The sequence below is a fragment of the Babylonia areolata genome, chromosome 22 (assembly GCF_041734735.1).
Source record: "Babylonia areolata isolate BAREFJ2019XMU chromosome 22, ASM4173473v1, whole genome shotgun sequence".
Lineage (NCBI taxonomy): Eukaryota > Metazoa > Mollusca > Gastropoda > Neogastropoda > Buccinidae > Babylonia > Babylonia areolata.
Genome location: NC_134897.1, coordinates 12,428,054 through 12,455,214, shown reverse-complemented (window position 1 = coordinate 12,455,214; position 27,161 = coordinate 12,428,054). Strand labels below are relative to the sequence as shown.

Genomic DNA, 27,161 nt, shown 5'->3' with positions numbered 1-27,161 from the left:
TCTTTTCTTTTTTATTATTTTCTCAAAGTCTGACTAAGCATGTTTGGTTACGATGCTGGTCAGGCATCTGCTTGGCAGATGTGGTGAAGCGTATATGGATTTGTCCAAACGCAGTGACGCCTCCTTGAGCTAATGATACTGATACTGATTCTCTCATAGTGTCGGTCTGTCTTGTCTGTCTGTCTCAGTCTGTCTTGCTCTCTTTCTCTCACTCTCTTTCTCTCACTCTCTCTTTCTCTGTCTTGTAGTCTCTGTCTCTGTCTTTCTCTCTCTGTGGAACATAGTAATGTGGCATGTTTCTGTCATGTTTGTGTACACGCCCTGTGAGATTCCTTGACCTTTATGAATAAAACATGTGAGTCACAGTCTCTCTCACTCTCAGGCTTTGTTCTTCGTGTGCACGTAATGCACTCACACACACACACTCACTCACACACTCACTCACTCACACTCACACATACACACACAGGCGCGCGCGCACGCACACACGCACGCACGCACGCACGCACACTTCTACCATACCCACCTTTCACACATACCTTCAGACTCGCTACACACTCCACCTGATTTGGAAAGTGTGGGTACTTGCACTTCCCACCCCATTGTAAAATGTGAGTACCTGCACCTCCCACCCCATTGCAAAATGTTGGTATCTGCACCTCTCTACTCCATTGCAAAGTGTGGGTACCTGCACCTCCCACCCCATTGCAAAATGTCAGTACCTGCTCCTCCCACCCCATTGCAAAATGTGGGTACCTGCACCTCCCACCCATTGCAAAATGTGGGTACCTGCACCTCCCTACCCCATTGCACAGTGTGGGTACCTGCACCTCCCACCCCATTGCACAGTGTGGGTACCTGCACCTCCCTACCCCATTGCACAGTGTGGGTACCTGAACCTCCTGGACCATTACAAAGTATGGGTACCTGCACCTCCCACCCCATTGCAAAGTGTGGGTACCTGCACCTCCCACCCCATTGCAAAGTGTGGGTACCTGCACCTCCCACCCCACTGCACAGTATGGGTACTTGCACCTCCCACCCCATTGCAAAATGTCGGTACCTGCACCTTTCTTCTCCATTACAAAATGTGGGTACCTGCATCTCCCATCCATTGCAAAATGTTGGTACCTGCACCTCCCTACCCCATTGCACAGTATGGGTACCTGCACCTCCCACCCCATTGCAAAGTATGGATACCTGCACCTCCCACCCCATTGCTGCACCTCCCACCCCATTGCACAGTGTGGGTACCTGCACCTCCCACCCCATTGCTTAGTGTGGGTACCTTGACCTGCAGGGCAGTGATGGTGACCTGAGCAGCAGCAGCAGCAGCAATGAAGGGGTGGGACAGGACTCACAGCACACACCCGGGGAGAAAGGGGGTGCGCAGGACCACCCAGCTTCCTACTGTGAGTCCGCCTCACAGCCCACAGAACTTGAGGAACTGATGGAATTAGCTGGTGGGTTGGGATTTGTTATATTGTTATTGTTGTTTTTGTCATTGTCGTTGTTTTTGTTGTTACTGTCATTATTGTTATTATCATCAACATTATCAATATCATTAGTGTTTTCAGTTACCGGTAGTTATTTTAGTAGAAGTATTGTTCATATTTTTGTGGGTTTTTTTTTTTTACAGTAAAATAAGATAACATGTATTAAGACACATTAGAAACACTGTTTTTGAATAGGAAACACGACTGTGAATTAACAGTTATAAATTTTTAGATGGCAGTTCATGCTGTAAAAAAGATCAGTGAAAGCACTGTTGCCCTGATACAGCGCCACACACCATCTCATTGTACATTGGTATGTTTAGTTGATCTCCATTGTTTCAGTTTCATGGTGGTGACAAAGCATGCTGACTGATCCATTTGTATTCGCAGCGCCACACCTTTTTTGCATTTGGAGCAGATTCCAAACTACAAAGCATAGACCCATTGTGAGCTTTCCAAATGCTCGGGGGAAAAATAGAGGGAGGCCACAAAAAAACCTTGAAGAGGTGGCTAAGCTTTAGAAATCTTGATTTCATTTTCTTACATTACGAGAGCTTGGAAGCTAAGATTCCAAAGCCTTGTTTCTCTCATCAGCATCTACGTCAGCAGCAGTCTAATAATAATAATAATAATAATAATAATAATAATTCATAACTTTTCTATGGCATGATATCCAGTACTGATGCTGCTCAAAGCACCTTACATCATTGAGCCAGATATAAACATGACATAAAACATTACAACAGTTCAATCCAGTGCGTTCACAGAATGAATAAAAAAAAAAGCATGATCCACCAAACAATAAAAATATCAAGTAAATAGTGCTTAGATTAAAAAGAAATACATTCCTAAAAAAACACACATTTTTAGACACACACATACATGTGCGCACACAGTCTAGGGGTTAACTATTGAATACCAGGGTTCGAATTTAGCGGGTGCCGGGTGCAAATGCTACGAAAAGTTGGCTTGGGCATGCAAATTTTTGTCAAGAGTGCAACAGTTGGCACCCAAAAATTGATAGAGGTGAAAGAAAATTAACTAAAAGACACACCAAGAAAGCAAGCTCGAGCGCAGTCAATTGAAATGTAAAGTGTCATCTGCTGCAGCTCGCTTTGCAGAGCAGCATCTTTGCTCATGGTGATCAGATGTTGACGTTCATGGCGCGTTAGCAACGGACGATGTTTCCCATCTTCAATGTTAAAAGAAAGGCTCCCAACGACACAAGCTCAGGATGACAAAAAGAATAAACAGCAGGAGTGTACAATAAAGCCTGGCAGAAAGACTTTCCTTGGCACATTTTATTTCATTTTGTTATGCTGGCACCCAAAACCACAATTGGGCACTCAAATGTTTTGTACAGAGTGCCTGACTAGCACTCAAAAAAGAGAGTGCCGTCAAAAGACGGCGCTGTTCAGGGGGACAAAGGGGAGGTTACCTACTTCCAGGAGGTTATCGGCCGTAGCTACTTTTGTTTTCTCCACATAGGCGTATAGTAGTTTGCACAGGACAGGAATGTCAGACCGCTACCGGAGTCTGCACTAGTTGGTCACTAAAAGTATGTTACTTTAACATACTTTTAGGAAGAAAATTTCCTTTGAATTGGAACCCTGAATACTGTTCGCACATTTCATCATAGATCTGACTTTTGCATTGCAGTGTGTTTTGTTGGGTTGAAGATGCCAAGGCAGCAGCAGCAGCAGCAGCAGAACTTGGGGGACTCCCTGACCGTGAGGCCAGTGGAGTGACGACAGCTCCGGTTGATTCTCTTCCTGTCTTTCATCTCTCTCTTCTTCCACATTCCAGCTGGACAGAGGTGAGTAGGAACTCTGGTTTGGGGGTTGGGGGTGGGGGTGACTCTGGGGGTAGGGGTGGGGGTGTCTGTATGTATGTAGGGGGATTCAAGTGTGTGTGTGTGTGTGTGTGTGTGTGTGCTTAATTGTTCGTGCATGTGTGTGTATGTGAGTGTGTGTAGTGCATGTTTGGGGTTGGGTGGGTTGTGAGTTGGGGGGCTGGGTGTGCATGCGCTTCCACTGATGAAAACAACAACTGCAATTCCTCAAGCGTTGAAATAACGCATGTGCTCTCTTGTCATGCAGCCATGCATTGAGAAAATGAAAACGTGTTTTCATTCGTTTATTTATTTATAGTCTGTTCATCTAAGATGATGATATTAGACTGAAAATAAATGATATTATTGTTATTATTTGGATTATTATCATTCCTATCATAATGATGATTGTTAGTATTAATTAGAAATCGACATTTCCGTATATTAAAAAACGTGTTTAGATGTGCATTTTGCTGCATGCTGTCTTAAACTCACCATGTTGTGTTCAGGGTTTTGGGGTGGGGGTGGGCTGGCCTGTATTCAGATTAGCATTTTTCTGACAAGTATCTGCAGTTCTTCTTCTTCTTCTGTGTTCATGGGCTGTAACTCCCACGTTCACTCGTATGCACACGAGTGGGCTTTTACGTGTATGACCGTTTTTACCCTGCCATGTAGGCAGCCATACTCTGTTTTCAGGGGTGTGCATGCTGGGTATGTTCTTGTTTCCATAACCCACCAAACTCTGACATGGATTACAGGATCTTTAACGTGCGTATTTGATCTTCTGCGTGTGTATACACACGAAGGGGGTTCAGCCACTAGCAGGTCTGCACATATGTTGACCTGGGAGATCGGAAAAATCTCCACCCTTCACCCACCAGACGCCGTCACCGTGATTCGAACCCGGGACCCTCAGATTGACAGTCCAATGCTTTAACCACTCGGCTATTGCGCCCGTCTGTCTGCAGTTCAGTTTTCAGTTTATTCAGTCCATTGTTTATATAGACCTGACAGCCAACATATAAACAGGTTGTGTTGAGGTTTGTGGCAGCATCGGCTTCAGTGTAATGGTGGCTTGTTGTAAGGCAGTGGCTAGCATCATGTATTGTATTGCATTGTATTGTAATTGTGATTGTATCTTGTATTGTATTGTGTTACATTGCTTTACTTTTGGCCACAACAGTCATCTCTGTGCGAAATTCAAGCTGCTCTGCCCAGGGAGAGCATGTCACCACATTGCAGTAGCACCATTATTTTTTTTTTCTGTCAGCAAGTGAATTTCTTTTTATTGTCAAAGTGAAGTTTTCTTCAGAAGTTTGCCAGGAACAACTTTTTTGTTGTTGTAGGTTTTTTTTTGTACATGCACTAACTTTCATGCTGCATACAGGACCTCGGTTTATCATCTCATCCAAAAGACTAGAACCCAGAACGCCACTCAAGATGTGGTGGAGGGGTGGTATAACATTGTGGTATGTATGTGGGACTCTCACCCGTGGACACATTAATGATATTGATGGACATTTATGTATCGCGTTTCTCCAGAAATACTGCCTCCCCCCAACCCCGCCCACCCCTCCACACATACAAGAAGCACGTACCAGAATACACTCAGGCAACTAAACATTGGAAACCACCCACCCACCCATGACGCCCACCAGAAAACGGATCCTTGCAACACGCACTCAGGCACACACATGAACGCATGCATGCTCGCTAGCACTCTGCTGCACACACATGACAAACGGCCTCCCCACAATAAAACATGCATTTAACAGCAGATCATACCAAAGCCCAGCATCACCACCAGGCCAGCGCCCCACACCTCACTTTGGTTTCTACAGCCGCAGGAAGGGAGTTGTTCAAGAACGGAGCAGGCCAGAGGGGAGGAATCGAACCCAGAGACCGCTTCAGCCCAGCCTTCCCCACACGCAGCCTCCCACGCACACACCGCCACACAGACCGATCACGCCTCTCCGACACATCAGGCCTCTCTGACAGGCCGGTCCTCTCCAGTGTGGCCGGAGAGACGTCTGTCGCTGTCCAGTCTGTGGTCGTTCTCTTCCGAGTCCAGGCACTCAGACACAGGCAGCAGTGACCTCAGCTCCTCTCCTCGTGCCAGTGATGGGGAGGAGCTGAGTTCATCCAGTGATGCAGATGTTGATACAGGTCAGGTCTGGTGCTGGTGTTGGTGGTACGTGTGTGTGTGTGTGTTCTTTTATTTTACGTCTATCCACGATTGTGATTTTAGACAAAAGTCTACCCAACCTTGCCTCATGGAATCACGACTTTCCCTATTCCTCTCTCTTCAGTTTGCATTTGGAAAATAATACACACACACACACACACACACACACACACGCTCGCTCGCTCGCTCGCTCACTCACTCGCACGCACGCACGCACGCACGCACACTATTACTTGCCTGATTCTGTTTCAAACTTCTTCGTTCGTGATATGATCTTTGTAGGAGATGCCCAGGAGTCTTCCAAAGCATTTCATCCCAGTGGACTGTACTCTCTTTTCTATTTCAGCTGTTAAGGTCCACGATTCACATGCATACAAGAGTATTGATGTCACCAGGGTACGCATCAGTCTGATCTTTGAGCCGAGTGCAATGTTCCGGTCGTTCCAGATGTACCTCAGTTTTGTGAGCGCTGCTGTCGCCTGTGCAATCCTGGAGAGTACTTCGGGTTTGGATCCCTCATCTGTCACAATTGCTCCCAGGTATTTAAAGCTGTGGACAGTTTCTAGCTTCTGGCCATCCACTCTTATGTCAGTGCTGATGCCATTGGTGTTGTTGGTCATCAGTTTGGTCTTCTCTGCACTGATCTGCATTTTTCCAGTGTAGGCTAAAAAATGTTTGATCCCCTTGTGTTTCCCCAAATCCTGTTTGGGAACTGGTGGGCAGTAGTTGATGTTCTTCCAGCAGTTCTTCCTGGCAAAATTCTGTAGAAAAATCCACTTGGATAGGAAAAACAAATAAAAGTGCACGCAGGGAAAAAAAAAAAAAAAAAAGGGTCGCGCTGTAGCGTAGCGACGCACTCTCCCTGGGGAGAGCAGCCCGAATTTCACACAGAGAAATCTGTTGTGATAAAAAGGAATACAAAATACAAATACAAAAAAATGATTATTATTTTGTTTTGCAGAATCAGAGTTTGTCTACTTGGAAAGTGAGCCATCCAGCAGTTCTGCGTCAAGTTCAGGGGTCAAGGCCAGGACTGGTTCAAGGTCATCAGTTGGGTCACAGTTCAAGTTCTTGTCAAGTCATGGTGAGAAAAAAGTATTCTTTAGTTTAAAGACAATTCAGGGGGTGTACTCATGACTAACAGATGTCACACACACTATGCTAATCCAGGAATTTGTCCCGTTTCTCCAGTTACTTGCCTGATTCAGTGTGTTGTGTGAGCGCATGTGCGCACAGGCACACACCCCCACACCCCACACACATACATCATTTCAACCATTATACACAATTGTAAGATCGATTTCAGCGTTTTTAAAAAACTACCCACTTCCAACGTCCCTTTTCAGACTTCGCTGTGTGTGGTGTGTGTGCATGTGTGTGTGTGTCTTTGAGAGAGAGAGAGAGAGAGAGAGAGAGAATGTATTTATGTACATAAGTAGGGGGTCTAGGTGAATATTTCTATGTATGAGTATCTTTATAGTGACATTTTTTTCATCGTGTAAAAAAAACAAACTTTCATACTGAATTTCTACCAGTGGTGTGCAATGGTGTCTCTTTTTATGTGTGATGTTGCAGATTTGTTTTACTATAACTGCAACAGAAGTGACCTGGTTTTAAACTGGGCAATACAGACGTATTATTATTGCTATTGCTATGGCTGTTGCAATTTTCATTGGTATTGGTATTTGGTATTGTCATTGCTATTGCTGTTTGGTTTAGTCATTGTATTGCTATTGCTATGGCTATTGTAATTGTCATTGTTACTGATACTGTTGCCATTGTTTTTGCTATTGTTATTGCTGTTGTTAATGTCACTGGTATTGCTATTTCTTTGTCATTATTACTGATATTGTAGTCATTGTTTTTTGCTACTGTCATTGGTATTGCTATTTGTCACTGTCAGTGTTATTGTTATTGTCATTGGTATTGCAATCTTATTGTCATTGTTGTTGCTATTATTGTTGTTATTGCTATTATTGTTGTTGTTATTATCGTTGTTGTTATTGGTCATTTGTATTTCTGTCTGTTGTTGCCATTGTTATTGCAATTATTGCCGTTGTTATTGTCGTCGTTGTTGTCAGTGATATTGCTATATGTTATTGTCGTTGTTGTTGCTATTGTCATTGCAGTGACTGTCATTGTTATTGCTGTTATTGTTGCTGTTATTGTAATTGTCATAGTCAGTGTTCCCACATCCTTCAGAACCTCCAGGACAACAGCAAACTCTGGGAGGGTCGGAAGAGGTCACAGGTCAAGAGGCGGCATGTAGACACGCTTGGTCATCATCATCATCATCATCTGATGAGGTAGTCTGTTGTGTACAATGTGTGTGTAATTTAGAACTGTGTTATGAGGTAGTCTGTATGTATCTTGTGTATATAATGTATAATTTTGTGATGAGGTAGTCTGTATGTATAATGTATATGTAATTTAGAACTGTGATGAGGTTATCTATATGTATAATGTGTATGTGGTTTTGAACTGTTTGATAAGGTAATCTATATGTATTATGTGTGTGTAGTTTAGAACTGTGTGATGAGGTAGTCTGTATGTATAATGTGTATGTAATTTAGAACTGTGTTATGAGGTAGTCTGTATAATGTGTATGTAATTTGTACACTCTGAGCAAAGAAGTGTTTTAATGTTGAAATTTTAACACAGAAGGACTGCAGTGGATGCATTGTGTGTTCCGTAAGGTCTGGGATGTGCTTCCAGGAAAGCTAGCAAGATTATAGTCAGGTAACAGTATCTGTCACAGCCAAGTAGCCATTCCATTTTGAATTAAACCATGGAACTGTTCACCTAGATATATGATGTATGTTCTGTATCTTTGTATATATTGATTATTCCCATTCACCGGAATGACACTTCCAAGATGAATTGTCTGGTAGATGATTGAAGTTTTCTTTGTGCAAGCTAATCTTTTTTTCTTTGTGCAAGCTAATCTTTTCTCTGAATTTTATGAAAATATAAACTGTGTCAAAGAAGATTTCTGAAAAAAAAGTGTCAAATATTGTTTGTGTTTTCAAGAGCAGTTGTGAAGGATAAACTTTGCTGCAAAAGTGAGCTGACAGCAGATGCAATTAGATTGATCTTATTCAATGAACTCTTCAGATTTTATTTTACAACCTGAAGATTAACAATGCTGTGTATTTGATTCAGAAACTGCTCATGTGTCGAACAGTGAATTCCTACACCTGTTAAAAGACCATAAAGTAGTCTTGAATCTTGAGTCTTGGGTCTGGTACATCCCCCACACCAACCCACCCTAAATTTTCCAAACAAATTCAGAACATTTGTTGGGGTAGACTGCAGTCTGCAGTCAAATATGCACCCTGTCACAGACATACATGTACACGCACCCCTTCACTGTTTGTCCTGGCAGATCGATGCAGTCCTGCCTCCAGCAGACGACCACCTGCAAGAAGCCATGTCAGCAGAGGGCAAGGTCCATGCCACAGTGACCAGGCAGAACCACGCAGGCCAACGTTGTTCCAGTCTCGGCAGCGTCAAGTTTTGGCTCAGAAGCAGGCGTTGTGGATTTTTGTTGGTGGCAGTTCTGATGCTGCTGCTGGCTTTTGGACTGGGACGTTTGTGGGGTGAGTGGAGATGACTGATTGTTTGATTCTGGCTTACAGCCTGGCTGACCACAAGAGGACATATCTGAGCTGTTACACCCAGAACCATGTACTCAGATTAAACACCATCATCAGAATGTGAAACCAGATCTTTTTTAAAACTCAGACCAATTATAACAAGGTATTTTGTTTGTTTGCTTTTTAGTAAAGTTTACACTAGTTCCCTAAGTGAGTCTGACCAAATGGGCTGGAAATAAAGAAAGAATAATAGAAGAACAAGCAGGTTTTACAGCTAATTTTAGAACCATGGACCACATATTCACAATGCATTCAGTGGTACAAAACGCCTGCTTTGTGATACAAAACTGTGTCGCTTCTTGTGGAGTTCAAGAAGGTGTTTGTTTCCATCAGTTGTAATGCATTATGATAGAAGTTTTGTGTGAGGTCACTTCTACATGGCACTTGCAGGTGTTCACACCTCAGTCCTTTCATGATTTGATACCGCACACATTTCCCCTGGAGGCGCCGTGGCAGAATTGCTTAGGCGTTGGACTTCAGCGTTCACCAGCGATCAGGGTTCGAGGCCCCGTTTCAGCATGGTGTTGTGTCCTGGTGAAAGGCGCTTCGCTCTGATTTTCCTCGCTCCACCCAGGTGTGAACGGGTACCTGACTAGCTAGGGAAGGTTAACTCACTCAGTACGGCCAGTCCTCTCTTCTCCTCTACACAGACCCCTCGGATGTCCAGTTGGGTGTCTGAATGACCCAACCTTTAGCTTCCGTCGTCAGAATTGTGGTATTCTTTGTCAACATTCACGTCTTAAGTGTAAGAGCCTTACGATTGCTATATTTTGATGATGGTAATTGGGGTGAAACGCTGTTAACGTCGTCTCTTTCGCCGTTCGTATGGAAAGAGTTAAAACAGCGGAAGGAGAGGAATTGGCCGTGCCTTCCTATGCCAAGCCCTAGACACAGTGGATATGAATTCACATCCCCATTGATGTAAAAGGTTCTAGGACCTTTACCTTTGTCTTGTCCTGCTTGTTTTATGACAGGCGCAGCAGCCCAGGGGTTAAAATGTTGCACTTTCAATTTGAGGGTCTCGGGTTCAGTTCCCAGTCACGGGTCACCTGGTGGGTAAAGGGTGGAGATTTTTCCTATCTCCCAGGTCAACATATGTGCAGACCTGCTAGTGCCTGAACCCCCTTCGTGTGTATATGCAAGCAGAAGATCAAGTACGCACGTTAAAGATCCTGTAATCCATGTCAGCGTTCGGTGGGCTATGGAAACAAGAACATACCCAGCATGCACACCCCCGAAAACGGAGTGTGGCTGCCTACATGGCGGGGTAAAAATGGTCATACACGTAAAAGCCCACTCATGTGCATACGAGTGAACGCAGAAGAAGAAGAAGAAGATGTGGTGGACCTGCAAGTGCCTGAAACTTCTTTGTGTGTGTGTGTACGCACGCAGAAGATCAGTTACGCACATTAAAGATCCTGTAATTCATGTCAGCGTTTGGTGGGGGCATGGAAGCAAGAACGTACATGGCATGCAGCCCCCAACCCCCGAAGACAGAGTATGACTGCCTACATTGCAGGGGTACATAGGGTCATACACGTAAAAGCCCACTGGTGAATGCGAGTGGCCATGGGAGGTGCAGCCCACGAATGAAGAAGAAGCTTGACTTGTGCAGTGTTGTGACCCAGGTGTGGCTCTGTGTGTGTGTGTGTGTGTGTGTGTGGGTGTGAGTGAGTGTGTGTGTGTATGTGTGTGTGTGTGTGTGTGTGTGTGTGTGTGTGTGTGAATGTGTGTGTGTGTGTGTGTGAGTGAGTGTGTGTGTGGCTCTGTGTGTGTGTATGTGTGTGTGTGTGAGTGTGTGTGTGTGTGTGTGTGAGTGAGTGTGTGTGTGAATGTGTGTATGTGTGTGTGTGTGAGTGTGTGCGTATGTATGTGTGTGTGAATGTGTGTGTGTGAGTGTGTGTGTGAATGTGTGTGTGTGTGTGTGTGTTTGAATGTGTGTGTGTGTGTGTTTGAATGTGTGTGTGTGTGTGTGTGTGTGTGTGTGTGTGTGTGTGCAGGGATGAGGTGGAAACAGTGCCAACAGCTGGAGACCTGCAGGGAAGAGCTGCAGCAGGTGCTTGACGGGTGCTTGCACCGTTACCAGAGCCTGCAGGAAACGATGAAGGTGGGACTGCTGCTTTGTCTTTGTATCCCCTCCCCAGCTTCTTGACAAATTTGCTGACGTTTTATTAGAGTGATGGTATGTTTATTCATCTCCCCCCCCCCCCCAACCCCCACACACACACACCCTTCACTCACAAGGCACTTTACATTGTTACTAGATAGATAGTTAATTTGTCGACATCCCAACCCCTCCGCTAAAGCACTTTTGCATTGTCACTGAGACTTAAATAGATTGATGGTTCATTTATTTATACCCAACCCCCACACCCATCCCAAGGCACTTTGCATTGTTTCTGAGACTTTGATAGAATGCCGGTACATTTATTTATCACTTCAGCTACTTGACATCGTTACTGAGACTTTGATAGAATGCTGGTACATTTATTTATCCCTTCAGTTAATTGACATCTTTACTGAGACTTTGATAGAATGCTGGTACATTTATTTATCCCTTCAGTTACTTGACATCATTACTGAGACTTTGATAGAATGCTGGTACATTTATTTATCACTTCAGTTCTTTGACATCGTTACTGAGACTTTGATAGAATGCTGGTACATTTATTTATCCCTTCAGTTACTTGACATCGTTACTGAGACTTTGATAGAATGCTGGTACATTTATTTATCACTTCAGCTACTTGACATCGTTACTGAGACTTTGATAGAATGCTGGTACATTTATTTATCCCATCAGTTACTTGACATCGTTACTGAGACTTTAATAGAATGCTGCATTGTTTATTTGTTCCCCACCCCCACCATCCCACCCCTGCTCAGGTACTTGACATTAATACTGATACTTTCACAGACTGCTGGTTTATTTATTTATCCCCCTTGTTACTTTTTGTATTTGTATTTCTTTTTATCACAACAGATTTCTCGGTGTGAAATTCAGGCTGCTCTCCCCAGGGAGAGCGCGTCACTACACTACAGCGCCACCCATTTTTTTTGTATTTTTTCCTGCATGCAGTTTTATTTGTTTTTCCTATCGAAGTGGATTTTTCTACAGAATTTTGCCAGGAACAACCCTTTTGCTGCTGTGGGTTCTTTTACGTGCGCTAAGTGCATGCTGCACACGGGACCTCGGTTTATCATCTCATCCGAATGACTAGCATCCAGACCACCACTCAAGGTTAAGTGGAGGGGGAGAAAATATCGGCGGCTGAGCCGTAATTCGATCCAGCACGCTCAGATTCTCTCGTTTCCTAGGCGGACGTGTTACCTCTAGGCCATCACTCCACTTGACGTCACTGCTGAGATTTTGATAGACTGCTGCCTCATTCAGTTATGTTTTGCCTCATACTTTATTCACAGTGCATGGGCAGGAGTATCATCTTAAAATATTGATTTCTGTACTGGCTTTTTGGAGGTTGTTTTTTTTTTTTTCCACTCTATACATTGTTTCGGTATTAAGACATGCACCTTGGTGAAGTGGCCTCTGAACCCTTGGCATAAACTTTCCAGTATTACAAAGCCTGTCACTCCTACCCATGAGAGCGCAATGCAATGCAAGCCACCATCTGCAGTGACCTAGTTTTGTGTCTTGTAGTGAACTGTGGACTTCGGCCAGCACAATGATTGCAGGAATCCTAAAAAAATAACTCTGGCACCACAGGCACTGAATGTCAAAAGAGGGCGCTATTCAGGGGGGCAAAGGGGAGGATACCTATTTCCGGGAGGTTATCAGCCGTAACTACTTTCGTTTTCTCCGCATAGGTGGATAGTAGTTTGCACAGGACAGGAATGTCAGACCCCTGCCGGAGTCTGCACTAGTGGTCACGGTTAAGTATGTGTAATTAAACGTAATTTTAGGAAGAAAATTTCCCTTGATCCCTTGCCAGGCTGATAACAACCACTGTCTTGTTTCCTTACATGCAGTGACTCTTCACCACACTTCCACCCTGAATGTTTTTGTGTGAGGAGGACCTCTCTGTACTGTGGCCAGTAAAGTCCTTCTTCTTCTTCTGCGTTCACTCATATGCACACGAGTGGGCTTTTACGTGTATGACCGTTTTTACCCCGCCATGTAGGCAGCCATACTCTGTTTTCGGGGGTGTGCATGCTGGGTATGTTCTTGTTTCCATAACCCACCGAACGCTGACATGGATTACAGGATCTTTAACGTGCGTATTTGATCTTCTGCTTGCATATACACACGAAGGGGGTTCAGGCACTAGCAGGTCTGCTCATATGTTGACCTTGGAGATCGGAAAAATCTCCACCCTTTACCCACCAGGTGCCACCGAGATTCGAACCCGGGACCCTCAGATTGACACCCCAATGCTTTAACCACTCGGCTATTGCGCCCATCACCCCCGTTGCCAGTAAAGTCCAACCAGTGTCCTTTCTAGATGTAATGATTGAACCGTACAACAACAACAACAACAATATATTATTATTATTATTATTACTGTTATCATTATTATTATTATCATTATTGTCATGATTCAGATGCTGCAGGAAGTATCAGTATCTCAAGGAGGCGTCACTGCGTTCGGTCAAATCCATATACGCTACACCACATCTGCCAAGCAGATGCCTGACCAGCAGGGTAACCCAACGTGCTTAGTCGAGCCTTGAGAAGAAAAAAAAATCAATATTTTTTTTTTATTATTAAAAAAAAATAAAATAAAATAATGATAATAATATAATATAATAAAATCAAATCTGGACAGATCACTCACAGCTAGTTTAAGGCTGGCGGGAAATCCTTATCATTATTATCATCATTATTGTTATTATTATTGTTGTAGTTATTATCGTCATGATTCAGATGCAGCAGGAAGTAATGACACGTCTGGACACGGATCACTCACAGCTAGTTCAAGGCTGGTGGGAGACCCTTATCATTATTATTATTATCATCATTATCATTATTATTATCGTTATAGTTGTTGTAGTTATTATTGTCATGATTCAGATGCAGCAGGAAGTAATGACGCGTCTGGACACAGATCACTCACAGCTGGTTCAAGGCTGGCGGGAGACCCAGCACCAGTTAGAAGAGCTGTTTTCTGACAGGCGACACCCTCCCCCTCATCCTGACAAGGGCACAGCCAAGAATCAAACTGCAACCACAGGGAACACGCCAGGTATCATTTATCATCGTTGCATGTGGCCCACTAGACTACACAGGGGCTGTACCAGGGGTGAAAAATGTTATTTTCTTTGGGTTGTTTTTGTTTTTTTTTGTTATGATTTAATGATTTTTGGTGGGGTTTTTTCACAAATATTACAGTGAATGGTTACGTTCTTGTCATTATTGTTTTAGTACATAAAAAGAAAGATCATTGTTGTTTTAGTACATAAAAACAAAGAGGAAAGGAATGACTTCCAAGTGAAATGAATGCTTTGTTGTTTTGTTTTTGTGTTTTTTGTTTTTTTGACTACAAGGCGAAAAAGATAAGAGGAAAAGAATTCTTCTTCTTCTGCGTTCCCTAGTCTTGCTGTCAGATGGTCAATCCGGTCTGCAGCACGAAGTCCGCCGTCCTCTGCAGTGCAGCAGGTGGTCCCCAGAGCTTTCTCATGGAGTTCCACCACACAGGGCCAGGTTTCCCTCCTCTGTGCACCAAAACTTTGGCAGTAACTGTTGCAAGTGCTCTGGTGCCTGTGAACCCGTGCCGCATGGGCATTCATTCAGCAGGGGACAGTCTCAGTCTGTAGAGGTGTGAAAGGAGCCTGCAGTGTCCAGTGCTCAGCCGGAAGAGGACTACTTGCTGTGCTCTGTTCAAAGTCCAGAGAGCATCCTCCTCCGATCCAGCTTGGTGTTTCTCCATTGCTCATTGAACTGGCTGTTAAATCACTCGGGACGACAAGTTTTCTCCATTGCTTTTCCCCACAGACGGCCCATTTGTAAGGGTTTGGAAAAAAATTACAAAAAATACAGAGTAAGAAAATGAAACTTTCAGAACTTGTTTATTACGTGTTGAGCTATTACATAAAAAAAAAGTCAAATTTCTTATCTTATTTTTAGTTTTGCCATATGTAGAAAATACTGCCAATTTTTCACCCCGAATCACCATACCTATGCTCGCTTTCTGCATTAAATTCACTTTCTTCTTCATCATCATCTACCTCGTCAATGTCCGACCCTTCAGTTTGTAGCATTTCAAGTACTTCGGCAACCCTGAAATGTTGCCATTGCTGCCTTGTTCGCTTCACAACATTTTGAGAAGAGCCCATTTTGCTAACAGGCTGGCACGCGAGCAGACGATTGGTCAGTGACTTTGTCAGCGTGTGTGCGAGACGGGCCACACATGGCAGGCTGACCAATCATACCATTCGATTGTGGAGTGACCCAGAATAGTGCACTCTGCTTGGCTAATCACAAAATCACGTGTACAGCGTGTGATGGATTTTTATTTCTTGAAAATGCTATTCCATTCCGTTGTCTGAAACCGAATACATTTTATGTAGGAATGCTCATGCATTCCTTCGTCCGGAGAGAGTTAACAAATAATGAGGCCAGGAGATTAAATGATTAACAAATAGTAAAGAGTGGTAACTCTCTCCATTCACAAGGTACGCAACTTCAAGTCCGTGCTGCTTACGTTACCGATTCAGCTAGCACAGCTTGTGTACCTTGTGAATGGAGAGAGTTACCACTCTTTACTATTTGTTAATCATTTAATCTCTTGGCCTCATTATTTGTTAATTTCCAGTTGAAAAACCACTGAGGCAACCATGTGTTTGTTCTGTATTGTGCAGGTGTTCTGTGTGGCTTGTTCAGGATTAAAGAGGCTGTGCCAGTCTTGAATAAAAGCGAATTTGTGTTTGCACATTTCTTCTGTCTTTGCTGCTGTGTGCGCACGTCAAATGATCGGTGTAAGGACATGCCCGGTGCTTCCTTTTTTTTGAGGAAGTGTCTGGGTTTGTTCCAATGTACCTTTTATTTACCTGTGTGCTAGCTGAATTGGTAGCGTAAGCAGCACTGACTTGAAGTTGTGTACGTTGTGAATAGAGAGAGTTACCACTCTTTACTATTTGTTAGTCTTTGAACTGGCTCTTCAGGATTGCTCGTGCTTCTGTATATGAGATAGGATGGACGGTCTGTTCCATTTTGCTGCCCACCTTTGAGAGTCTGTCAGCCTCCTCATTTCTGCTGACTCCACAGTGCGATGGGATCCACTGAAGGGTCAGCACTGTCCTCTGGCTCAATGTCCCCCAGTGACTGCCTGGTGTCTCCCAGGATCTGGCTTTCTTCTCCTGCAAGGAGACTTTGCAGCATTGATTTTGCAGTCCGTCAGAATGACTGTGGAGGAAAAAAGAATGGTATCCAAGTAAAATGAATCCTTGCTTGTTTTTTTTATTTTTTATTTTATTTTATTTTTTTACTACAGAAAAAAATTGTTTCCCTTTTTTCACAATGGAAAAAAAGTAAGAAAAGAATAATTTCCACGTAAAAGGAATGTTTTAAGTTTTTTTCACAACAAACAAAAAAGAATGCTTCTTTTGTTAGTGGTTTTGTTGCATACTTTGTTTTTTCACTACAGGGGAAAAAAATGTATATTTGTTGTTGTTGTTTTTGCATACTTTTTTTTCAATACAGAAAAAAAGAATGGTTTTTGTTGTTATTTTTTTGGTTTTTACATACTTTTTTTGTCCACAGAAAAAAAAGAATGCTTACTATTTTTGACATTGTTTCTGGCACCACAGGAAACAGGGAGAGGAAAAGGCAGCCTCCTGAGGACGCCAAAGACGCAGCCCGCCACCTGTACTTCTCCATGCGGGACGAGAGAGACATCGGGATGAACCTGACCCAGACAGTGAACCTGTGGGCCCTCCTGCAGTCCTTCACACAGTCCTGGACCTTCACCAGGGGTTCAAACCCTGGCTGGAAGTGGACGGACTGCATGCCGGACATGTCTTCTTTGCTGCTGTCCACTCTGTCCGTGGTGCCAAAGACAGTGGTGCCGGCCGTGTGTCGAGCGATATCGGCCACGTTGTCCCACACATATCAGGCAGTCAGCACAATCCACCGACATGCTGAAGGCTGGCACAGCACATCTGGAGCAAGGGAGGGCAAGAAAACTGAACAGAAAGCTCACCATCAGTGGTCTGAAAACAAAGACGATGATGAAGCCTGTGTTGAGGACGTAGAGGATGAATCAGTATCATATGTTGATGACAAGAAGGAAGGGAAGAGGGCAGAAGAAAATGAAGACAAAATCATGAAGAAAAGAGAAGAACATGAACACTTGGAGAGAGAGGACTCTGATCAGGTACGGGCAGGGCGTGGCACAGGACACAAAACGGAGGATGACCACACACACAGGGGAAGTAATCACAGGAAAAGGCAGTGGGGCATCAGGAATAAACTGCTGAAAAAGACACAGAAAGCATTCACACGCTTTGGGGGTCGGTTGCAGAAGATATGGCACAAGGTCAAGGACAGATCCTGGCAGCTTTGGTCAGAAGACTCCGTTTTTTCTCGCATGACAGCACAGGTGCAGGACAGCATAAATCAGCTTTCTGCCAAGTTTCTAAAGAAGGCGCAGCGCTGGTTCAAGAAACACGCCAAGGGAAAAAAACATTCTGCGCAGTTCAACAGACAGGAAAAAAAAACAGGTGAGAAAGCCAGATCAAGCAAGCAGCATAAAAAGAGAGAGAAAGATCAAAAAGATACCCGATCAGATGAAGAGAACACACAGAGATTCAACCAACATGATAGTGACAGGGTGAGAGATGGGGTGTCAGAGGAATACGACAGTGAAAGGAAAGAGGGAGTATCTAACAAAGCCAGTCAAGGTAAGCAGAAAGGACAAACTGACAAACTGGCCAAACGCAAAACAGGAGAGAGATCTGAAAATGGGGGGAAGAATGGAAAGCAGAATGAAAAGGCTGAGGAACTTGAAAGAGATCCAAAGAATAAAGAATTCACCAGTGGACAAGATGATGAAAAAGATGACAGACATGGTAAGACTAATGAAGAAAAACCCAACAGTCTGAACAAAAGGAATAATGAAGGGAGAAGATCTGCCCAGAACAGGGCAGAAGCTGTAACAAGTGAACACTCAAGCAGAAACGAAAGCAAGCAGAGACCAGAGAAACGTGGTGAGAACCATTTTGAAAACGGCCCAAACAAACACAGGGACCAGTTTCACACACAGCACACGGAAAGGTCTTCAACCAAAGCACCCACGCACGAGCGCAGCTCATCAGACGCAGCCAGACTCAAGTTGCAACTGCAGTCACAGCAGCAAGAGCTGTTTGCCAAGGTGGGCTCCCTGACCAGAGAAGCCTTCCGGCACTGGAGCCGGGGGAAGGTGGGGGCCATGGCGGAAGACGTCATGAAGGTGGCAGAGCGGTACAATGCCCACCAGGGCCTGGGTCTTCCGGCCACGGGCAGTCAGTGGCTGCTCTGCCAGCAGGAGTTCTGGATCAGCGTTGTGCCTCGCAGCGCCTCGCGCTATCAACCTCCACACCACTGCCTCCAGTTCCTGGCTCGCTGGCAGACTGCCCTGTTGGAAGAGGGAAGAGATGACACTGCTGCTGATGATGATAATGATGGTGGTGATGAAGTCCCTCGTCCTCCTAAGTACTGTGGTGGTGAGGATTTTGGAACTGACTTTGATGAAGAATTCTTAGACAGCATTGATGACAAGAAGCGGCACCACGTGCCGAAGGGACAGAGAGAGGAGCGAGACAGGGGAGGCACACTGCGCTCCAACCCCCAGCAGGCGTCAGGAGAAGAGGGTGAGCCGTGGTACATCCACCGTGCAGAGGGTCGCAGCAGTCTGCGCTCAGAGGCCCACAAGGCTGACTGGGTGTTTGAGCGAGCCACTGAGCGAGATGCCAGTCGTCAGGCTCAGCGCGTGGGCAACTGGGTGTTTGAGCGTGCAGCTCACCGCGATTTGAATCGTCACTAGAAGCAGGAGGATAGTCAGAACAGAAGAAAGCAGAGAGTCAAAGCCTTGTCAGGTCAGAATAAAGCAAAAGTCATGGTAATGTATAGGATTCAAAAGAGATATCCTTATAGTCAAAACAGATAGTCAAGTCACAATAAAGCAAAAGTCATGGTAATGCATACTATTCAAAAGAGAGATATCCTCGTAGTCAAAACAGATAGTCAAGTCAGAATAAAAACAGATCGTCAGGTCAGAATAAAGCAAAAGTCATGGTAATGCATATGATTCAAAAGACAGATATCCTCAAAGTGGTGGAAAAAGACATTGGACGTCATGGAAAAAACAACAACAAAAAACAGACATGATTGAAAATGGTACCATGAGAAATGTGTACATGCATTTTTTTTTCTGCTACTTAGTTATCAGCCATCCTTATTCCAAAAGCACTTGGAAAGAAGGCAGTGGAGGATTGGTCAAGACATTCTGATTTAACCCATTCTGCTTCAGGTACAAGCTAACTTGTACCATGATTACCTCCCCTGTGGACCAGGTACAAGTATTCTTGTACCAACCAACACAGAATTCTGATTTCATTCATTCTTACTTGGTACAGTTGACATTCCAAACTGAACCGTTCATGGATTCAAGAAGCAATGAAAACGAAGCTTTGTTTGACAGATTACATCAACAATGCTCCATACATTTTCACTGTTTTAGTGAACCACCCTGTTTTCTTCTGCAGTGGTCTCACGTTGCGCAGACCCAGGGGAGTTGTAGCAGACATGTGGCTGTGGGGGTGGAAGGAGTTAATGAACGTCGGCCTGTTTTTCAAAGTTCCCAGCCCAGTAGAAAAGCAGTCATGTTTCAGTCCAGTGCAGGTCCAGTGGTGGTGTGATGACGGACTGCAGTTTGGCGTCCTGTACTGCAGCACATCAGCCACAGCAGGACTCAGGCACTGACATTCATCTCCTGTTTACTGTATGGGAGATAATTTGTTATTGTTGTTATTTGTATAGCGCCTCTCTTTGATCTGAGACCAAACTGTAAACAGTTTACTTTTCTTTTTTTTTCTTTTTTTTTTTTTGCTGCCCCATCATCTGCACCTTTTCCATGGCATTGCTCCCACGCTGCTCATTTAGATTCCCCCATACACGGCCACACCCGGGTTCATCCGTCACAGTTCCAGCATCAGCTGTCCACAGGGAACCATGGATGTTAGGTCGCCAGGAGGCCACACACCAGAGGAGACCCTGCACTGCTTCTGAGTCACTTCGGTGGTGTTCAGTGGTGCCTGTTCTGATTCAGCGTACTTAGGACACCACCTACTAAGCCCCCTACTAACGACAGTAATGGCTTATTCGCGGAGCCAGACAGAGTGAGCACCCCTCCCAGAGTGGAGACCGCCACCACGTCCCTCAAACAGTTTACTTTTTGTATAGCGCCTGCCTTTGATCTGATACCAAACTGTGAACAGTTTGTAATACAAACACCAGCCATTTGCACAACAGGCTACCTACCTGGGTAGAGCCAACTGACATCTGTCTTTAGGTGCTCATCATTCATTTCCTGTGTCATTCAGTCAGGCTTTCAATCATGCGCATGCACACATATTCTATATTTGAGTGGATTAAAAAAAAATTTTAAGAATTTTGCCAAGGACAACCCTTTTGTTGCCATGGGTTGTTTTTTTCCCATAATGTCTGTAGTGACCAGAACACCACCCAAGGTCTAGTGGAGGGGGAGAAAAAAACTGGCAAGTGTGGGATTTGAACCACAGCACTCAGATTCTCTTGCTTCCTATGCGGACATTTGTTTGTATTTGCATTTGCATTTGTATTTCTTTTTATCACAACAGATTTCTCTGTACCACTAGGCCAACACTCCCAATCGCAGGACTCCCTTAGCAGAGCTTCAGCTGTCACAGTCTTCATTTTTTTCCCCCGTTTACTGTGCGGGGCGATGGGGAAGAGGGCATAGCACAGGGCTGTGAAAAGGGCGTGGTTCTGGTTCAGGTTACTGTGTGGGGTGAAGGGGAAGAGGACATAGCACAGGGCTGTGAAAGGGGCGTGGTTCTGGTTCAGGTTACTGTTTGGGGTGAAGGGGAAGAGGACATAGCACAGGGCTGTGAAAGGGGCGTGGTTCTGGTTCAGGTTACTGTGTGGGGTGAAGGGGAAGAGGACATAGCACAGGGCTGTGAAAGGGGCGTGGTTCTGGTTCAGGTTACTGTGTGGGGTGAAGGGGAAGAGGACATAGCACAGGGCTGTGAAAGGGGCGTGGTTCTGGTTCAGGTTACTGTGTGGGGTGAAGGGGAAGAGGACATAGCACAGGGCTGTGAAAGGGGCGTGGTTCTGGTTCAGGTTACTGTGTGGGGTGAAGGGGAAGAGGACATAGCACAGGGCTGTGAAAGGGGCGTGGTTCTGGTTCAGGTTACTGTGTGGGGTGAAGGGGAAGAGGACGTAGCACAGGGCTGTGAAAGGGGCGTGGTTCTGGTTCAGGTTACTGTGTGGGGTGAAGGGGAAGAGGACGTAGCACAGGGCTAAAATTCCACTTTGATGGTAAAGCAAATACGCTTGCAGACAGAAAAAGAAAGAAAAAAAAGTGGCACTGCACTTTGGAGAGCAGCCTGAATTCACACAAAGAAATCTATTGTTACAAACTACGATACAATACAATACCGTGCAGTCCAATGCAGTGCAATACAATGCAACACATGTTGATGTCTGATTCGTGGACTCTTGGCTACTGACTGAACATTCAAAGCACTTTTCCTGATGTGGTCTGCTTGAAAAATATTCCTGTTGTTATTCAATATTTTGTACAGTACACTGGGTATTTCTCTAGGATGTGTGGTTCTTTAGTAAACAGAACATGCATAGATTGTTAAGGACGGGATGCAACTCTTGTAAATGTCTGTGTTGACTTTTCCTATACAGTTGTATTTGCATTTTGTGTGTGTGGGTGGGGTGTTTTCGGCTCTAATTTTGACAGACAGTGTCAAGAGGCAAAGCTTTCACTGTTAGCAATATATTTGATACTGTTCAGTGATTCAGAAAGTGGATTACATCCAGAAAACATTGGTATTTTCAAAATGATCAGCACAGTCCAAATATAATCACGGTGATCAGTGTTAACAACAAGACTATGAGGCGTGATCTGTGAATGCGGCTTCAGTCATCAGCCAGGCCAGCTTGGTTAAAGGGGGATTTTTCGCAGTCTTCTAGCCAATGTACATGCTGAGCTATGTTATTAGTGCCTTGATTCCCTTTGTTATGTGTATGTGTATGCAGACTGTCAAGCATTCACATGAAATACCATGCTTGTTATGGATTATGCACAATGAATTTCGTACTTTTCATGTTTGTGTTGTGGCTCCCACACTCCGTGAGCATTGTCCCTCTGAAGGTGGAATAAAACCGGTGAATTATATAAAATGTCTAGCTATGTGTTAAATAGTCCAGTTGATTGTTTATTGTAGGTCCCCACACAAACCTCTTTTCAAATGATAATCTACAGAAGTACTGCATACAATATTTGATTATTGATAATATTTTTTTGTCCTAATCCCGCTTCCCCCCGTCCCGCCTCTCACACACACCCTTCCAATATTATGTTTTTTCTTTCTCCAATCACTGACACTCACCCTCTCCATTTTAGATTTTGTACTCTATCTTTTCCACATTCTTTTCTCTCTCTCACTCTCTGTCTGTCTGTCTGTCTGTCTGTCTCTTCCTTTCTTAGTCCCCTCCTCCTTGCCCCCCTTTTCATTCGAATATACAGAAATGTCGATTTCTAATTAATAATGACAATTATCATTATGATAGAAATGATACTAATCCAAATGATGATAATAATACCATTTATTTTCACTCTAATATCATCATCTTAGATGAACAGACTATAAATAAATAAACGAAACGAATAAACGAATCTACCTGTAGAGGTGAATGAGTACATGAATAGCAATCCAGGATCATGAGAGAAGAGGAAAATAAATATTTCATTGTTATCTCGGCTTTGGCAGTTGAAGAGCTGTAAAAGTATGTAGAATTGAAGAGGTGCCAGTTCAAAGGTATCAGTTCCTGTGAAAGAAATCGGGCCTGTTTTGGATTAAAATAATTGATGAATGCACTGGATTTAGCTTATGGTGAATCTGTCTGCAGACAATCTAGTCTTACAATGAATTATTCATCATCTTATTGTAGATAGAGAAAATAGACAGACAAGCAAGCAGGTGGGTAGACAGACAGGGTGAATGACAGATAAATAGATAGGTAGATAAGTAGCTAGGTAGGTAAAGTATATATGTAGGAAGGTAAGGTTACGTAGGTAGAGGGATGTGTATGTTAGTGTGAGTATGCCTACATGTGTTGACATGTCTTCTGTTTGACCTGTGTGTCTTTTAGTTTTTCACCAATTTCTGGAGTGTCTCTTGCCTGATGGGCCAACAATATTTGCTGTTGCTCATCTTGTCTTCGTTTTGCGTGTTGTTTGTTTGTCCCTTCTTTCAGTGCACATCATTCCAATTTGATGCAGTCATATTGCTGTGCTTCTGTTAAAATGTATATGTTGAAGTCATATTTTTAGTATTCTGTGTCAGTCATTTTTTGCTTCTGTGGCTTGACTAGTCGTCACTACATGGTATGATGTCATGTGTACAGATTGAAAGTTTTTTGTTATGCTTTGCAATTTTTTTAAAAAAGTACCCTTCTTCAAAATGCTTTTTAATGATCCAAGAGGAATAAATGTGATGTGAAGTTAATGCATTACAAGGCCATTTGGTGTCATATACTGTACCATATCAAACTGATGCAAACTAGGCCTATCGGTTTGCTCTGCTTGGCCAAATTTTGCGCGGCTAACAGTGAAAAGACGAGCCGTCTTGCCCGGTCCGCTCTTAGCCAATCAAACGCCTCAAAAAGCTATTACTGCATTACAAGGCTGATTGTTTTCACTGCTCCCTGTGGCATTTGTTCCAGGTTTTGAGTGTAAGAGCAAAATGATGTTTCTGTGATGAAATGAAAGCTGTGCCTTTAGAATATTTCGGGGTTCATGGTTTGCTGTGTAGAATGAAATGAAATATGAACACAAAAGAAAGTGATTACACTGTTATTTATTGTGTTGATGTTCATGCTTTGTCAATTTATTTTTTATAGTTTTTTTTTCCCCTCTGAAGCTGATGTGGTGTAGCCATAGGCCCTTTCTATATGTACAACATTCTGGTACACACACACACACACACACACACACACACACAGACACAGATTTGAAAATCAAAACAGACAACGGCATCTGACATTGTGTCAAAACTGTAATGGATGAACAATTCTAGATTACACAAAGTAATGATGACGGACCAGGTCAAATAAAATAAGAAATAAAGAACTGTTTGGATTGCAATGGGATTGCCTCTCTTGACTTGCCCAGTGTTATTGTTTGTATGCAGCATTGCCCAGTGGGCTTCACAGTGTATTGCAGCTGTTCTGGGGGTTATTGAAGGTTTGGTCTGTCTCAGATGCTGTTGTCTTGTTATTTTGATCTTCATCAAACAGAGGAGTATGTGTGTGAGATCTTCAGTTTAACGTCTATTCATCAGAAGTGTTATTAGACGGAGGAAGCGAGGTAGTGGATGAAAGAGAGGGAATGCTTGTGAATATTAGTGTAAGAAAGTGTTAATGTATGAATGTGTGTGTGTGTGTGTGTGTGCATGTGTGTCTGTGTGTTTTTCTATGTTTCTGTGTACATCACTCTGTGTGTGTTTGTGTGTGTGTTGTTTTGTGTGTTTCTTTGTATATCATTGTGTGTGTGTGTGTGTGTGTGTGCAAACATAGGCAAATATGTGTGTGCATGCTGTTAGGAATGCATGTGTTTTATACTAGAGTCTGTGCATGTGTGAAATAATACTGTACACAGACCAGTTTTTTTGTTGTTGTTTTTCCAAACATTTTTTATTCAGACGAAGGTTTACATACCAAATAAATATTTCACATTAGGAAGGCACAACAATATAGCGTTCCGAACATCAACCATTCCACATCAAGCATCACATCAGCAGGACAGCAAATATCAATTCAAACATTGATCTGTTTGATATTATAACACACAAATTACAATGAAATTGTAGTAATGACAGTAAACTATCTGTTCACACATTGCTTCCACTTGTACTGCTAAGCCCAATTCATATCAAAGTAATATAGTTTTAATTATACATAATACAAATCTTAATCTTGTATGATATATATGTATAGTGCCCATTTCTTCACAAATTTGTTATATTCCATGGATATTCTAAAAACATACTTGTCAATTTCGTATGCCTTTTTAAGATCTTTTATGAACATTTGTATTGTTGGATTTGCTTTATTGATTCTACATTTGTATATAAAAAATTTGGCTATCATTAAGATATGTAAGAAGCAACCATCAGTTTTTGTTTTATTGTCGCACCCAAACAGCACCAACACATAGTTAAGATCAAGTCTATCACAGTTTGGACACTTTTCTTTAAAGTAGCGTACGAACTCTGTCCAAAACACTTGTACATGATTACATTCCCATAGATAGTGTAGGATCGTGTCTTTTTTTTCTTTACAAAAATTACATTTGTTGTCTGTTAACACTCCTATATTCCTCAACATAGAATTTGTCACAAGTACACACTAATTAATCTTAATCTGAAACCATTTTAATTTTATTTCTTGTATCTTTTGTGTATTAAAAAAAATATTCTTCCATTTGAGTTGGTTTTCAAAACAATGATTCCAATTTTTACAAGCATTTGGTAGTACTGGCTTCCCAATAGATATGTCATAAAATGAATCAAACCAGTTTATTTGATATGCTGAGTTTGGTATTCAAGCTGCTTACAGCATTTTAGTTTGAGGTCCCATTTGGAAAGATTGGGAAATGGGATAAGAAGCAATACAGTTCAGATCTTTTATTCTTAATATCACGGGGGGGGTATTTTCACTTGCCTGACCTGACTTGTGCCTTTTATGTGGAACATACACCTTAAAATATCTTGTTGAATCAAGGACAGAAATTATCATTCATGATGCGTTCAGTACAAAATATTCTAAAAATTGTAACCTTTTGTTGCTTCAGTACAATTTTGTTCTGTTTAGCATGGTACTGTGCTATTTCTCACTGTTACACACACTGGAACAACACAACTGGTTATTGGTGATCCTCCCCTATCACAATGTTTTTTTTTTAGCGGTGCTGTAAGAAAAAATTATAATAAAGTAAGGAAGAAAAAAAGAAACTTTGTCTACTTTAACTGTTATTTGCTTATTTTCCTGCTTGCTCTCAGTTCTTTTTAAAAACACAGCATATAACCTTGACTGCTTATGGGCTGTTGCTTGATTAACTGCTTCCAGAGTACCATAGATTATTTCTTGCTACTGTAGAAATGGTTAATGGGTATAATTTGTATTGAATATCAAGAAGGCGTTTGAGTGTGTGTGCACGTGCATAATATGTTGAAATATAATGTTTCATACAGGTTGCAAATGGAAAATGATTATATGGAACAAGACTAGATACATGGAGGCACTGTTCTTTATGTTTGATATTTTTGTTTTGTATTTTAAACTGTTATTTCCGGAGAAATGTTTTTTCTCTCTTTTTTTCTGAAGTGGGTTATGTGTATATCGTCTTTTTTCATTTTGTTTTGTTATCTTTTTGTGTTGAAAAATCTCAAACTGTGGGTGACTTCATTAAATATTGAAAAACTGAGTATATATTTGCATGTGTTTATATTGAAACGCAGGGGAAATGTTTTTGTGCACATGTGTGGATGTGTATGTATGTGCATGAAAGGCAAAAACATATATTCTTGCACTCGCAAGTCAATTCCTCTAAAACATTGGCATTAAAAAAAACAACAGGAAAAGCATGCGCATGATATTTACACAAACACACACATAATAATTAAATGTTAGTCATTAATATCAAAACGTTAATCTCACCACCAAACCACTGCCAGGACTAGAAAACTACTGTAACACACACACACACACACATATATACACACAT

The 27,161-nt window shown here is 42.8% G+C and overlaps 1 protein-coding gene across 3 annotated transcripts in view; it reads left to right on the top strand.

The window, feature by feature from the left end:
• The window catches only part of LOC143297427 (uncharacterized), a 30,922-nt gene extending 4,061 nt beyond the window's left edge, over positions 1 to 26,861 (top strand). For all 3 annotated transcript variants that reach the window (XM_076609775.1, XM_076609776.1, XM_076609777.1), the window contains 9 exons: positions 1,301 to 1,463; positions 3,176 to 3,312; positions 5,169 to 5,493; positions 6,474 to 6,596; positions 7,715 to 7,818; positions 8,898 to 9,111; positions 11,169 to 11,275; positions 14,198 to 14,369; positions 16,933 to 26,861. In XM_076609775.1, coding sequence (XP_076465890.1) covers positions 1,301 to 1,463; positions 3,176 to 3,312; positions 5,169 to 5,493; positions 6,474 to 6,596; positions 7,715 to 7,818; positions 8,898 to 9,111; positions 11,169 to 11,275; positions 14,198 to 14,369; positions 16,933 to 19,145 — 3,558 coding nt within the window. In that variant the 3' untranslated portion in view covers positions 19,146 to 26,861. The remainder of the gene's footprint in view (positions 1 to 1,300; positions 1,464 to 3,175; positions 3,313 to 5,168; positions 5,494 to 6,473; positions 6,597 to 7,714; positions 7,819 to 8,897; positions 9,112 to 11,168; positions 11,276 to 14,197; positions 14,370 to 16,932) is intronic.
• Positions 26,862 to 27,161: the final 300 nt, after the last annotated feature.